General features: G+C 35.1%; 1 protein-coding gene across 9 annotated transcripts in view; it reads left to right on the top strand.

Moving 5' to 3' along the window:
- PDE10A (phosphodiesterase 10A) overlaps window positions 1-16,967 on the top strand; it is a 666,160-nt gene that overhangs the window by 447,892 nt on the left and 201,301 nt on the right. For all 9 annotated transcript variants that reach the window (XM_055114307.2, XM_055114308.2, XM_003820230.6 and 6 more), the window contains one exon: window positions 2,797-2,925. In XM_055114307.2, coding sequence (XP_054970282.1) covers window positions 2,797-2,925 — 129 coding nt within the window. The remainder of the gene's footprint in view (window positions 1-2,796; window positions 2,926-16,967) is intronic.

Raw genomic sequence — 16,967 nt, 5'->3', positions numbered from 1 at the left:
TTTTGGCAAATGCATAGTGTCATGTATTCATTGTTATAGTGTCTTACAGAATAGTTTCATCATCCTAAAAGATCCCCTGTACTTTACCTATTCATAATTTGCCCTTTCCCCTTGAACTCCTGGTAGTTACTGATCTTTTTACTACTTCTGCAGCTTATGCCTTTTCTCCAGTGTTGTATAGTTGGAATTATATAATATGTATCCTTTTTAGACTGGCTTTTCTTCTCATAGCAATATGCATTTAAGACTCATCCATGTTACTTCATGGCTTGTTAGCCCGTTTCTTTTTAGTGTGAAATATTTAGTCGTATGGATGTATCACAGTTTGTTTATCCATTTGTGTATTGAAGGACATCTTGATTGCTTCCAGATTTGGGTGATTATGAGTAAAGCTGCCAAAAACACTCACATGGAGGTTTTTGTGTGGACATAAGTCTTCATATCCATTGGGTAAATGCTTACTAGTGGGATTTTTGGGTCATACAGAAAGACTCTATTTAGCTTTGTAAGAAACTGCCAAGCAGTCTTTCAAAGTCACTGTAGCATTTTGCATCCTTATCATGATTAAATGATAATTTTTGTTGCTTTGCATCCATGCCAACAATTGGTACTGTCAGTTTTTTTTTAATTTTAGCCATTCTAATAGGTGTGTAATAGAATCTCATTTTTGTTTTAACTTCAATTCATGATTAACAATGAGCATCTTTTTAAATGTTTATTGCCATATCTATATCTTCTTTACTGAAGTGGCCTTTGGCCCATTTTTCAGTTGGGTTGATTGTTTTCTTATTGTTGAGTTTAACGAGTGTTTTTTTGTTTATTTTGGATGCATATCTTTTATCTCATGTAATTTGGCAAATATGACTTGTATGGTAATGCACTAAGATGAAATGAGATGACAAGTCGGAATGAGTCAGTTATTACTATATTTTTCAGCCTCAGTTTCTGGGAAAATGTAGAGTAATAGTAACACAAAAAGGAAAACCAAGAGTTAAAATCTCTTTGGGAAGAAGTGAGAAGGAGATAACTCATATAGTTTTGACTTAAGATGGAGCTTGAGGTGATGGGAAAATAGCTAGACTGGAGATTAAAAATATGTTAAGATTCCTGATTTAGATTTTGGTGTCGTCATTATGGATTGTTGAAGAGAAAGCAGAATTCAAGAGCAGTTAGAAAGTTAGGATAAGAATTCTATAGCCTTGTGTCATGGGAGTGGCAGAAAGAAATTTTAAGAAGGAATCAATATTGAATATGGAGGACCTAAAGAGAGCATGAAATTTGCATTATCTATCTTCTCAAAGGTCAAGTATGCTATCAGCTTACTGTAGTATCCTGCACCTTTTGTTTTTAGGGACTATAATTTGCTGTGCCAGGAGAGCACTTACTTAACTTTATTGAGCCAATTATCTTTAGCATTTTATAGAATTTCTCACACTGAATTTTACACCACTGGGGCTCTTTTGCAGGGTGAATATAGCCAGAGATCTTATTTTCATTTGTCTTATACAACTCTATTTGTGTGTGTATATGTGTGTGTGTGTGTGTGTGGTTTAAATTGACTATTTAACTACCAATTTCATTGAAAGAAGTCATTTTCCTTTTCAGTTATACCATTCTGTTGTAGAATCCCAACAGTTGTGACTTTAGTTCCCAGCAGAATTAATTAACACATATGAATTCTCTGCTTTGTCTGTTTGGGAAAACATACAACCTACTCTCTGGAGTCATAAAGATATGCTTCCTTTCCTTCTTTTTTTTCTCAGAGTGCAGTTTTTCATTGCCTTTTTTTTTTTTAACCTAACCATCCCTAAAAAGGGTAATTTATTCAAATAATTCACAGAAAAGATACAGTAGTAAAAATAATTCTCGTCACTGAAGGATAATTATTCAAAGCCTGTTTGTGTTTGGGGTTGTTTAGTGAGATGGCATACCAACACAAAGCACCACATTGAAAACATATACTTTATATGTGAGATATGAAAACGTGAAAATACTTTGTTTGCAAATCTTATGTATTTTCAGTACTTATCATTGGACTATGAAAAGTATTTCAGTGAAACTGACTACATACACAGAATATTAATGAATAAATGTCAAGATTATTCTGAACTGAACATTAGTTATACCACTGGGTTTAATGACTTTGAGAAAAAGGAAGGATTTGTGTTGTAAGGCAATAAAAGATAATAATTTGTTCATTTATTTATTAAACAATTTGTAGCACCTATAATGTTTCAGTGCTACATTTTCCTGTTTACTACTCTTGCTAGAGTTTCACTTGCTTTGACCACTAAATCTGTGGTAACTATATACCGAAAAAATAAGTACTCTGTAAGCCTTAATGTACAGCATTGGATCTTGGCATTGGTTCATATGTAACTCTGAAATTTATTGCTAGAAACAGCTATGTAACATGATGTAATATCTGTAGTTTAAAATTGCTAAACTAACTGCATTCTTTTTTATTGTGGTCATACACACACACACACACACACGTATATATGAAAAATGGTGTTTTTACCATTTTAAATGCTGTTTTAAGCGTACAATTTAGTGGCATTACGTATATTCCCAATGTTGGGCAGTATTCACCTGTCTAGTTCCAAAACTTTGCTGTCACTCCCAGTAGAAACTCTGTACCCACTAAGCAATAACTTCCCCTTCCCGCTCTTTCCAGCCCTCTCTCCGTTAGATGAGAGGTTGCTGGGTCTTAGCATAATGTGTTGTGATACTGTACCTTTCATTGATATGAGGATGTTGTATAGGTGAATTTTATTCTTTTCGATTCTTTTACAGGTTTGACAGATGAAAAAGTGAAGGCATATCTTTCTCTTCACCCCCAGGTATTAGATGAATTTGTATCTGAAAGTGTTAGTGCAGAGACAGTAGAGAAATGGCTGAAGAGGAAGAACAACAAATCAGAAGGTAAGGTCTCATGTGGATCTCATTTTAAACCAGCTTTTTCTATCTTACGGCAAAAGACTAAGCATTTAATATATTCTAGAGCGTGAAATATAAAGTACACAAACATTAACACTGTAATTCTATCAGAGTTATTCCATTTAAAAAGTTAAAGTAAGTTAGAGAAGAAATACAAAAGAAAGATCCTTGACTAAAAATAAAAATTTGGCAAATCTTGAGAATTCAGTTGATTAAGATACAACCATATTGAAAAATGCAGAAGTCAGTATTATAATTGATTTTATTTAAGGATTATTTTTAGTGATTAGATAAACATTATTCATTGTATTTCAAAGATACTATATTTTACAAAGATAAGTCTATTACAAAAAGAAATCCTTTACAAAAACAAGCCAATATAAAAACAATTTTTATATTGGGAAAGCACTGTAGACTTGGCATTTGACTTTCATTCACACTCAGACTCTAGAAGATTTGTTGTCAGTAAACTTTCAGTAAAAGAACAAGTATATCGGCCGGGCGCAGTGGCTCACGCCTGTAATCCCAGCACTTTGGGAGGCTGAGGCGGGCGGATCACGAGGTCAGGAGATCGAGACCATCCTGGCTAACACAGTGAAACCCCATCTCTACTAAAAATACAAAAAATTAGCTGGGCGTGGTGGCGGGCACCTGTAGTCCCAGCTACTCAGGAGGCTGAGGCCGGAGAATGGCATGAACCCGGGAGGCGGAGCTTGCAGTGAGCTGAGATCGCGCCACTGCACTCCAGCCTGGGCAACAGAGCAAGACTCTGTCTCAAAAAAAAAAAAAAAAAAGAACAAGGACATCTTTTTGACCTAAACACTCATGAAATGAGAAAAGGAGTGCAGAACCACTGTTTTAACTTTTGAGATCCTGGCATTTTAAGCACATCGTGGTTTAAATTTTCTGCAAAGTAGCTTTCTACAGTAGGAGTCTCTTTGCATGTTGTTCTCTTAGTCTCTGAAACACGTGTATTTTTAATGGAGACTGTTTAAGAAGCAGTTATTTTCACGAATAAAGAACTAGAGGCTCAAAGGGGATGGGAAGCAAAATAATTTTTTCCTCAAATTGAATGTATATTAATATATTGGATTGTTTGATTTGAATATTGTATAATTTTCATTTTGTTTCAAATGGATTTATATTTGGCTAAACTTTTTCTGTGAATATTGTTTTTATTGTGACAATTTTATATGTGTTTTTGACTGTTCAACTTTTTTAAAATTATACTTTAAGTTCTGGGATACATGTACAGAACTAGGAGGTTTGTTGTATAACTTTTATATTAAAAACACAAAAATACTATTTGGGGGAAACTTTATTAGTGTAAAAAGATGTTATCTTAAAGTTCTAAAATGTCTAATAACAATGAATAAAAATGTATAATTGTTATTAAAATGTTATGGTGTTAGAAGTGTAGGTAATTTTTCTCACTAATTTTTAAAGTTTCTGAAATTTTGTTTTGCATTTTTTATAGTGGTAATGTTTTTTAAATGAGGGCTTTTGTGCTGAAATATGAAGTAGTTTTTAAAGTAAGTGTATGTGAATGTGTTTGTATGTGTATGCCTGTAAGTGTGGATTGAGAGGGAGGGGAGAAGAGAAATAATAAATCAGAAACAGGCATTGTCTTCTCAATCTTGGCATTTAATATCAAGACTAACCTTAAAGAAAGCTTGACATAGCATAATTTAGTTTTTATAAGCCTCAAACATTTGAAAACAGTTTAAATGTTTGACACTTTCAAAAGTGTGGCTGAGCTTTGCTTAAGCACTTGATAAAAAGAGATGCAAATTTCAGCTTGCTATATAATGAGGGATAATAGTATAGTGTAAGAATATATGGTCTTTGTGGGATATGAAATTGAGTACAGGTTCTAGAACCTATTGTAGTGCTACCATAAAAACTAACTCTTGAATTTTTATAAACATTGTCAGTGTGTCATTTCCTACCTCCCAAATCTTTGTTTTCTATATTAATCAAATAATACTTTATTGAACACATGTACAGAAGAGTTAAATAATTGTTAAGACCAGCAGTGTGTAACTGAAACTCTACTCAGTTATTCTCCGCCTCACTTAACTTTTTTTTTTCTTATAAGGAGATGTTTTTTCTTTGACCTTGCAGAGGGCTAGGGACAGTGGAAAGCGGCTGAGTGAGATGTGACTTGGAGTTTACCATCTAGTTGTGGGAATAGACATAGAACCACATAGCAGAATGCATCAGTAGCAAACAGGGATACAAGCACTGGAAGTATATAAAAAGGAACCTTACATTCTACTGTGCAGCCTAGTAAGACCCCCTTCAGCCTGTCTTCTGAGAGTGTTTATCAAAAGAATGTATCTCATCATATATCACTTCATGTTCAGTGAAATTCTGTAGCATGGCCCTTGAGGCCTATATAAAAACCAGGCTTCCTCCCTTCATTCTTTCCTCCCTTCTTTCCTTTCTTCCTGTTACTTTAGAAAATGTCCTGTTCTCTGGGTGTGGTGACTTATGCCTATAATCCCAACACTTTGGGAGGCCGAGGTGGGAAGATCCCTTGAGGTCAGGAGTTTGAGACCAGCCTGGCTAACATGGTGAAACCCTGACTCTACTAAAAATACAAAAATTAGCTAGGCATGGTGGCGCATGCCTGTAATCCCAGCTACTTGGGAGGCTGAGGCACAATAATCGCTTGAACCTGGGAGGTGTGGGTTGTAGTGAGCAGAGATCGCACCACTGCACTCCAGCCTGGGCAGCAGAGCAAACAAACAAAAAAAGAAAGTCCCGTTCTCAAGTATGCCTTATTCTCCTTCCACGTTGCTTCACCGAAAACTTTTTGAGGAAGAAAATTTTTGTGGAGAGAATTTTCAGGGAGTGTTTTCATTTCCATGAGTGGAACCAGGAACAGAAACTGTGGCAGATAGAAGATACTGGAGAATAGCTTGTTGAAAATGAGACAAGCCTATCTAAATTATTTCATTTTTTGTCATTTAGAAAAAAGAAAATGAAATAAAACCGTGTAACACACTGTACCCCATAAATATGTACAATTATTATAAGTCAAAAATAATAATAAAAGAAAAAAACACCTCTAAGCAGTGTGAACTCTGACCGTATTTGATTTGAGTATTGTAGCAGAATTTTTATTTTGTTTCAAAAGGATTTATATTTGGCTAAACTTTCAAAGGGAAGCTAAAGGATCACCAGGGGTCAGGCATCTGAATCTCGATAGAATCATGAGACGCTCGCTATGAGATCAATTTGAAGGCATGAACTGCGTGCATCACAGTAATTTTTGTATTCCTTCAAAATTCATTCATTTTCGAATGAATGAATAAATTAGGGAGGGTTAAATACTAAACCTCCAAGTGAAATAGCCTGAGGGTCGCTACATTTGCTTCTCATACTATGGGGACACAGAGCTATTTTTATGCTTCTGTCCCTCATACTCATTTAATAGCCTCTTGCTTGAGGGAAGATATTATATAATTGATTGATTGATTGATTGATTTTTGAGCAAAGTGTTGCTCTGTTGCCCAGGCTGGAGTGCAGTGGTGTGCTCTCGGCTCACTGCAACCTCCGCCTCAAGGTTCAAGTGATTCTCCTGCCTCAGCCTCCACAGTAGCTGGGATTACAGGTGCGCACCACCACGCCCGGCTACTATTTGTATTTTTTTTTTTTTTTTTTAGAGACAGAGTTTCAACGTGTCGGCCAGCTTGGTCTCCCAATCCTGACCTCAAGTGATCCCCCACCCCAGCCTCCCGGAGTGCTGGGCTTGCAGCCATGGGCACTGCTCCCGGCCAATACATATTTTAATTCCCACAGGTTCCTTGTGTTTTCATTCATTCAGCAAACTGTGTGTCAAGTTCTGTTCAGGTGCTGGGATTATTACATTGTTAAAGGGTTCTCAGTCTACAAATAGAAGGAAGGAGTTGTAATTTATTCCTTTCTTCTAGTTAGTCTGGCAGTGGGTTTAAGCAAAGTCCAAGCTGGTAGTTTCCCTGTCAGGGAAAGTCTTACAGAGAAAGAGGCGCGATTACGACGAGATTTTGTTTTGACAGGTAGAAGGAGGTTTTGGGAAATGTATAACATGACAACTCCTCAAAGATCTAAATTCCAGAGTCTTTTTTTCTAACTCTTATTTTCAGTTTAATTTTATTGCTTTCATAGCATTTTCATTTCACATACATAAAATTCTATCTACAGTTGAGAGGAAAATTGCGTTTTAAAAGTTGATCTCTGAACCTAAATTCCAAACCACCATTTTTTCAGTGATATATGGAAATTGGAGATTGCATTTATTTATTTTATAACCTGTTGTACTTATTTAGGGAATACATAAAAACTTCCTCAGGAAGCATTAAAGCCGATACATCCTCAGAAGAAAATATAGCTTCGAAGCAGAGTTTTAAACAGGTTTCATCAAACGACTATACATTCATTTTGAAAAAATGTAGGAAAATAAAGAAAATTATCTAGGCATATGTTGCCCACTAAATGTTATACTTTTATGCAAAGTAAATTTGACAGTAAATTTCCTCCAGCTGGTACCCTTCAAGACTCAGATTACTAAATGATTTAACATTTACATGTCTGTATTTGTACAAAGTATATATTATTAAATAAACATTAGGATATAATGAAGGTCCATTGTTTTGCATTTCTTATAAGAATATTCTAAAATGGAAAACAATTTCCCACCACTAATGCCGTTCCAGTATTTCAGTTATAAGTAGGAAGAATCACGACTTACCTTGACAATCAGCAGTGTCTCCTTTTGGCCCCTAATGTAAAAAATTGTGAGTTGACAGTGTCGGTGGTATTAGAAAGGGTGCATGAAGAAGTGAATGGCAGCGTGACTATATTTGGCATCTTTTTGTACTAGAATAATATTTAAAATAAGTGGATTAATTTCTTAAAAACCTCAAATGTAATTGTAACATTAATTTCTTAAAGGCGAGTTACTTAGTATTCCAGAGGGTGATTGATGAACCCACAATCATTTGAAAATTGTAAGTAGAATGCCACCTTTTGTGGGCAGTAATTTTATTTCTATGATCGTGTCTAAAATATTCAATAGCCGACCGTATCACTATCATTGTACCTATAAATTCAAATAATTAGTAATGAAAATATTTGTGTTGCCTGATACCTTAAATTTTTTTCAACAAATAATTGAAGTTTTCTTTTTTCTCAAATAATGTAGTTAGTATATATTTTTCTCCTTTCAGTGATTCTAGAAGTGGGATTTAATTTTCATACGAATCAAGCAGTTAGATATTTTATTCTTAGAATAAGTAGGATTTAAATTATGCCCCCTAAACCTACTATTTGATAACCTAAAATTCAGATTAAATTGCATTTGTATGGTTTAATATGTAACAGATGGTTTCTGTGCTAGTATATATACGGAAGAAGGATATTAAATTAATGGGGCATAAATTACTTTGCCAAAACATTCGGTGTTGGAAGGTTTAGTAAGTGGGATACTAATAAATAATGTATTAACTATTAGTATATTTTCATGATAAGAAAAAAACACGTTTTTGAAATGGTTTGCATGAAACCTCATTTTGGACACTCTTCTCTTTTTCCTTCAATTTTTTTGTCTCAAATGTTGAAATTACATTCTTACACAGAATTTTCATATATTTTATTTATATTTTTTGGTAATGGAAACCAGAAAATGTGTTGAATGTCTTGATCTGAATTATAAATAAACATGAGTCCACCATCTGGTGACTAGAAAGGAGATAAAGTTGATACGAATTCATCTATAAAGAGTTATTTGGCATATTCCATTATTTCTGTTAATTGTGTGTTCACATTATCATAAAGATGGATCTTTGGTATTTACATATTTTAAAATTTAAAATTATGAATATATTATTATGAATACCTAGTAATTATACATATTTATGAGGTTCAGGTGATATTTGATACAAGCATACAATGTAATAATCAAATCTGGGTAATTGAGATATCCACTACTGTGAACATTTATCATTTCTTTGTGTTGAGAATATCCCAAATTTGCTATTCAGGTTTAATGATTGGTCCCCCTATTGTGCTACCAAATACTAGATCTTATTCCTTCTATATAACTGTAATTTTGTACCTGTTAACCAACCACTCTTAACCATTTCTTCTCACTGGTGCTCCTGGCCTCTGGTAACTACCAATCTACTCTCTTCCTTCGTGAGATCCCTTTTCTAGCCTCTCACATATGAGTAAGAACATGCAATTTTTGTCTTTCTGTGCTTGGCTTATTTCACTTAATGAACTCTAGTTCCATCCATGTTGCTGCAAATGATAGGGTTGTATTTTTCATGGCTGAATAATATTTCGTTTTGTATATATCACATTTTCTTTATCCATTCACCCATTAATGGGTGCTTAGATTGATTACATATTTCGGCTACTATGAATAGTGCTGCAATAAACACGGGAGGACAGATATATCTTTGATATGCTGATTTCCTTTCTTTGAGATATATAGTTAGCAGTACCACTGCATTTTATGGTAGCTCTGTTTTTAGTTTTTTGAGGAGCCTCCATACTGTTTTCCATAATGGCTGTAGTAATTTACATTCCTACCAATAGTGTACGAGCATTCCCTTTTCTTCGCCAGCATTTGTTGTTTTCTGTCTTTTTTGACAACAGTCATTTTAACTGAGGTAAGATGATATCTCACTGTGGTTTTGATTTGCATTTTCCTGATGATTAGTGATATTGAGCATTTTTTCATATACCTGTTGGGTATTTGTATGTCTTTCTCCTCTTGAGAAATACCAATTCAGATCTTTTGCTAATTTTTTGCTCAGATTTTTTTTTTTTTTACTATTGATCTGTTTGAGTTCCTTATATGTTCAGGTTATTAATTTTTTGTCAGTTGAATAGTTAGCAGATATTTTCTCCTATTCTGTAGGTTGTCTCTTCACTTTGTTTGCTTGCAGAAGTTTTTAAGCTTGAGGTGATCACATGTCAGTTTTTGCTTTGGTTGCCTGTGCTTTTGAGGTCTTACTCAAAAAAATCTTTGTCCAGACCAATGCCCTGTTGCATTTCCCCAGTGTTTTTTCTAGTAGCTTCTTAGTTTTAGGTCTTACATTTAAGTATTTAATCCATTTTGATTTATGTATAAGGTGAGAGATAGGGGTGTACTTTATCATTCTTCTGCATATGAATATCCAGTTTTCCCAGCACCAGAAGACTTGACTGTCCTTTCCTCATTGTATGTTCTTGGCGTCCTTGTCAAAAATGAGTTGACTAAAAAATATGGATTTATTTCTGCCATCTGTGTTTTGTTCTCTTGGTCTATATGTCTGTTTATATGCTAGTACCATGCTGTTTTGGTTACTATAGGTTTATATTGTAATTTGAAATCAGGTAATGTGATGTCATCAGCTTTGTTCCTTTTGCTCAGAATTGCTTTGACTTTTATGGGTCTTTTGTTGTTTCTATATGAATTTTAAGGTTGTTTTGTCTATTTCTGTGAACAATGTTATTTTGAGAGAGATTGCATTGAATCTGTAGTATGGACATTTTAATAGTACATGATTATTCTTCCAATCCATGAACATAATTCCATGTTTTTTTGCTTTCAGTTTTTTTCATCAATGTTTTATAGTTTTAATTGTAGGTATCTTTCACTTCTTTGCTTAAGTTTATTCCTAGGAAAATAAATCATTATATAAAAAAGATACCTGTGCTTGTATGTTTATTGCAGCACTATTCACAATAGCAAAAATATGGAACCAATCTAAGTGCTTATCAACAGATGATTGGACAAAGAAAATGTGTGTGTACACACACACACACACACGCACACCCCATAGAATACTACTCAGCCATGGAAAATAATGAAATCATGTCTTTTGCAGCAACATGGATGGAACTAGAAGCCATTATCTTAAATGAAATAACTCCGAAATGGAAATCACATATTGTATGTTCTCACTTATAAGTAGGAGTTAAATAATATGTACACATGGACATAGAGAGTGGAATAATAGATCTTGGATATGTGGAAGGATGGAAGATTGGGAGGAGAGTAAGGAATTAGAATTTACTTAATGGGTACAGGTTACAGTATTTAGGCGATGGCTACACTAAAATCCCAGACCTCAGCACTGTGCAGTGTATCTGTGTAACAAAACTACACATGTATCATATATATATATATATTTTAAAAGGCAGATTCCAGGGGTTTCTTTTGTAGGTATTGTAAATGGGATTGCTTTCTCGATTTCATTTTTAGATTGTTTGCTTTCGACATATAGAAATGCTACAGATCATCATATGTTGATTTTGTATCCTGCAACTTTACTGAATTCGTGTATCAGTTCAAATAGTTTGTTTGCTAAAGTCTTTATGTTTTTTGAAATACAAGATCGTGTCATCTGAAAACCAGGACAGCTTGACTTCTTCCTTTCCAATTAGATACTCTTTATTTCTTTCTCTTGTGTAATTGCTCTGGCTGGGACTTCCAGTACTATATTGAATAAGTTGTGAAAGCAGGCATCTTTGTCTTGTTAGATCTTACAGGAAAGGCTTCAGTTTTTCCCTGTTCAGTGTCATGCTAGCTATAGGTTTGTTGTATATGGCCTTTATTGTTTCGAGGTATGTTTCTTCTATAGCCAGTTTGCTGAGCGTTTTTATCATAAAGGAATGTTGAATTTTATTGAATGCTTTTTCAGCATCTATTCAAATGATCATATGCTTTCTGTCTCATTCTATTAATGTGATATATCATGTTTATTGATTTGCATGTGTTGAAACCATCTTTACATGTTTAGATATGAATCCCGCTTAATTATGATGAATGGATTTTTAATGTATTACAGAATTTAGTTTTTTAGTATTTTGTTGAAGATTTTTTCATCATGTTCATTAGTGATACTGGCCTGTAATTTTCTTTTTGCTGTTGTGTTTTTGTCTGGTTTTGGAATCAGGATAATGCTGGCCTCATAGAATGAGTTTGAAAGTATTTTCTCCTCCTCAGTGTTTTGAAATACTTTGAATAGAATTGGGGTTGGTTCTTCTTTAAGTATTTTGTGAAATTCATCAATGAAACTGTCAGGTCCTGGACTTTTTTTTTTTTTTTTTGATGGAAGACTTTTTATTATTGCATCTATCTTGTTACTTGTTATTGGTCTCTTCAGGTTTTCTATTTCTTCCTGGTAGAGTCGTGTCAGGTTATGTGTGTCTAGGAATTTTTCTGTTTCTTTTCGACTTTCCAACTTATTGGTGTATCTTTGTTCATAGCAGTCTCTAATGATCCTTTAAATTTCTGTGGTATCTGTTAAAATGTCTCCTTTGTCGTATCTGGTTTTGTTTGAGTCTTCTTTCTTTTTTCTTAGTTAGTCTATGAGCATACCACCATAAAATTGCCTATTCTCATCTGATATATTCTTTCTGAGAGTATTTGGCCAGGTTAGGGAAATCACTTATGCCTTTTGACCAAGGATCCACAGCAGTCCAACCAAATTTATTTGGATTTTGATAATTTTATAGATTAAGTCATATTATCACGAATAATGTTAGAGATTATGAAACTAATTCAAATAAATATAATAGCTTTGTTGCAAACTATATTGATTTCTGAAGTGATTTTTAAAAACAAATTAAAACCCTATGAAATATAAGTGGCAAAACCATTTCCCAGTTAAAAAGAATCTGCTTCTTAAAAGCTTCCTGAAGATTTAACAATCATCTAAATTATTTGACCTAAGGTTGAATAATTATTTCTAGAAGCATCCACTTGAGAGGGTTGTACCTGGAATGTGCCAGTACTATTCATTTTCTGGCTAGTCATTTAGTATGCCAATGAGCAAGTATTTATTGAGTATCCACTATGAATGTATAATTGGAGAACAAGAAATATAGTCCACGTCTACGAAGGAAGGTGGTCCCATAAGACTGTAATGCCATATCTTTTCTGTGCCTTTTCTATGTTTAGACACACAGATACTTACCATTGTATTATAGCCACCTACAGTATTCAGTACAGTCACATGCTGTACAGGTTTGGAGCCTGGGAGAGATAGACTATACCACCTTATAGCCTAGGTGAAGTAGGCTATACCATCTAGGTTTGTGCAAGTCACTCTATGATGTTCTCACAACAGTGAATTACAACAATGCATGTCTCAGACTGTATCTCACCATTAAGTGACATATTACTGTATAAACTTGCTTCTCTCAAGAACATCACTTTCATTTAGGGGAAGTCAGATAAACACACCATCAAAGAATAAGGTTATTTTAATATATTTTGTGACTATATATTTGAAAAAATCCAGTATAATGTACTTGCTAAGCAAGTATGAATTTTAAAATAAATTAAATTTGCTTGAGATTGAAGAATCCACATGGTTTAGTTTTAGCCATTCTGACTGGGCTGAGATACTGAGTCCATGCTCTCTATCTGCTGTGTCCTGAGTAATTTGTGTCACCAGAGTAGTATTTCTTGTGCTACTGACCTTGAGAAACTTCTTATTTTGTGGTGAAAGAATATATGAAACCTTTAGAGAGCAGTGACTCAGGTGTGTAATCAAGTGTTAAATGGGATGGTGTAGATTTATAAAGACAAGACTGTGAGACTTGAAGTCATGAAGAGGCATGAAAACTGGAAAGTGTTTTCTTGGAGTTGTTGAACTAGGCCGCTGATCCCCAGACCAGTAACATGAACATCACCTGGGAACTAGTTAGAAATGTCATGGGTCGGGTCTCACCCCAGACTTGCTAAATCAGAACCTCTGGTGGAGGAGCCTGGAAGTCTGTGTTTTGGCTAGCTCCCCAGGTAATTCTGATGCTTGCTAGTTTGGGAACTACTAGTAGCTCCAGGCACAGCTTAAATTCTAGTGTCTCAGGGAACCCTTTCCAACCCCCCAGAGGAGATCACATACTCTAACTACATACACTTATTGTACATTGCCCTTTCCTTTTAGCACTTGTATAACTGATTTCAATAATTATGGTCTAATTAGTTGCTTACTATTTTTGCCCCATTTAGATTCAAAGCTCCATTATAGCTGAATCTGTGTCTAATGCTTAGCAAGCGTTACGCACATACTAGATATGTGCTTATCTAGCAGTAGATAAGGAGAATCTATCTATTCTCCTTATGGAGAATAAACATGGGAGAATAAATGTGGTGCTGTCATGGGCTGAGGAGCAACATGAGCAAAGGCAGGAAAGCAGAGCTCCTGTGATTGACTTTCTCCCAGAGCCCCGAGACGGGAGGAGCTGGCACAGACAATTCCAATTAGAAGCCAGTTTCACGGAAAGCAGAGGTTAGTGTAAAGCTGGTTGGCTAGCATGACAGTTCAATTCAAACAACAGTTTGGATACAATGAATATGCTTGTTACTCCTTTTTTTAAAAACGTTTTTGGGTTTTTAAATTGTTGCTGTTCATTTTTGTACCAGTAATTTTGATGTGGTATGCTATGAGGTAGTTTTGCTACAGATTATAAATCTTGAAATTATTTTTCTTATTTTAAGAATGCAAGAAGATGGTTTAAAGGTTTTGTCTTTTAATTCCCATTTCATATATTAGCCTGTTGGTGTTCTACATTGATTGTAATAGGAAAAGTAGAAAGAGCATAAATATTCAAAATTAGGTATTTAATTGATAGCTTAAATAAAGTATGGTGAGTTGCAGAACTATATATAATTCTTTTCTGTGAGATAATAATCAACACATAAATGCTAATAAAATATGTGATTGTGGTTGTTTTGGATGTGGGATTTATAGGTACATTTATATTGTTCTTGTAAATACTGTTTTTTAATAGGAAAGAAATAGAAAAATATTTTAAAGGCATCTGGAAATTTTTTGTTGTTGAAGGTTTTGCCCCAACTTCTGTTTTTGTTCAAAGGATGATGAACATTTAGTCTACATTTATGAATGCTCCATTATTGATGATTTCCTTTTTTCCCCTCAATAATAAATTATCATTAGTCATTTAGATTGTCGCATAAGAAGCTGATGGCTGAACTGGAATATAGAAAAGCACACAGCTCAGTTTTGGTCTCATTGGGTTTACAAATTAATTTATTTTCCTCAGTTTTACCAAATATCTAGTATGTGCGTAACGCTTGCTAAGCATTAGACACAGATTCAGCTATAATAGAGCTTTGAATCTAAATGGGGCAAAAATAGTAAGCAACTAATTAGACCATAATTATTGAAATCAGTTATACAAGTGCTAAAAGGAAAGGGCAACGTACAATGAGTGCTTGTAGTTAGAGTATGTGATCTCCTCTGGGGGTTTGGAAAGGGTTCCCTGAGACACCAGAGTTTAAGCAGAGGCACAAAGAATGACTAGAGTTGACTAAATAGAAGGGAGAGGAAGGAAGTGATGGAAAGGCTCCCATGTAGAGGAGGAGGCTGGAGAAGTGGTCAAGGACCTGTCATGCAAGGCCTTTTGGGACATGTGTAAAGATTGAGGATTTCATGCTGCAAGCAATGTCAAGTTATTGAAAGGTTTGAAGGAGATTTGATAATATATATTTTGAATGAATTTTCATAGTATTGTTTGGTTTGAAAATATCAGTGAAGTTTCAGTCTCCCTGGTTGATTGATGCCTCTCCAAAACATCAGCACACTTATTTGATGGTTTGTCATGTCAGTATCAACTGATGACTTAAACATATCTTAATGCAGTGGGTCAAATTTTTAAAATTGAAGCAAAAACTTTTTATATCTATATTACGTTTGTGGAGCATCAAAGAATAAAGTTTTGCTGGAAACTTTTTTTAAATTTTAACTTTTATTTTAGATTCGGGGGGGGGGGGTACATGTGCAGGTGTTTTACATGGGTCTGTTGCATGATGCTGAAGTTTGACAATTGATCCCATCACCCAGGTAGTGAGCATAGTACTCAGTAGGAAGTTAGCATAGTACTCAATAGGTAGTTTTTCTGTTCATGTCATTTGCCCACTTTTAATGTGGTTATTTGTTTTTCGCTTGTTGGTTTGTTTAAGTTCTTTATAGATTATGGTTATGAGACCTTTTTTGGATGCATAGTTTGCAAATATTGTCTCCCACTTTCTTGGTGGTTGTTTCAGGGGTCTCTAGAGGGACAGAACTAATAGGGTGTGTGTGTACACACACACACACATATATAAAGAGGATTTTACTTAAAGTATTAACTTACACAATCACAAGTTCCCACAGTAGGCTGTCTGCAAGCTGAGGAGAAAGAAGAGCCCGTCTGAGTCCCAGAACTGAAGAACCTGGAGTCCCATGTTCCAGGGCAGGAAGCATCCGGCATGGGAGAAAGATGTAGGCTGGGAGGCTAGGCCAGTCTCACCTTTTCACGTTTTTCTGCCTGTTTTATATTTGCTGGAAGCTGATTAGCTGGTGCCCAGCAGCTTAAGGGTGGGTCTGCCTTCCCCAGCCCACTGACTCAAACGTTCATCTCCTTTGGCAGCACCCTCACAGACACACCCAGGATTAATACTTTGCATCCTCCAATCCAATCAAGTTGACACTCAGTATAAACCATCACAAGTCCACCCCTTGTCAACTTGAACCCATACACGTCTCCTGCGATCATAGGCAATGTTCAAATAAAGACAATAATAAAGTCATAATTACGCCTAACATAATACGGCTATCCTTCGTACAACAGGAGGCGCACCAATCTCCAACCCAAATACTATTCCATAAAGTGAACAATACTTCAATGCCGATATGAAGTCAGTAAATCTTATGTAACATGATAAAAGAAAAGGAAATAAAGATATTAGTACAAGTGTATACATGCACAATCATGTTTTTAACAAAAGGAGGAGGAAATACTCATGACAGTTGCAGTCCTCATTTCTGCCGCTGGTCATGTGGTCGTAGCTGGTATGATGACTACCTTCTTCTACTACCCATTCTGTATTTCCTTGGCCTTCAGCAAGCACCTCAGCAGGTCATGGTTTTTTCCCTGGTGGAGTGACCCAAACCTTCATTCCTGAAGGGTCTGGACCATTTGTAGTCCTGCCCGGATTGGGCTATTGTAGTTTCTCATTGACTTTAATCACAGGGCTT

The sequence above is a fragment of the Pan paniscus genome, chromosome 5, assembly GCF_029289425.2.
Source record: "Pan paniscus chromosome 5, NHGRI_mPanPan1-v2.0_pri, whole genome shotgun sequence".
NCBI classification, from domain to species: Eukaryota; Metazoa; Chordata; class Mammalia; order Primates; family Hominidae; genus Pan; species Pan paniscus.
The sequence above is the reverse complement of the archived record's forward strand: the minus strand, read 5'-3'. Positions and strand labels throughout refer to the sequence as shown.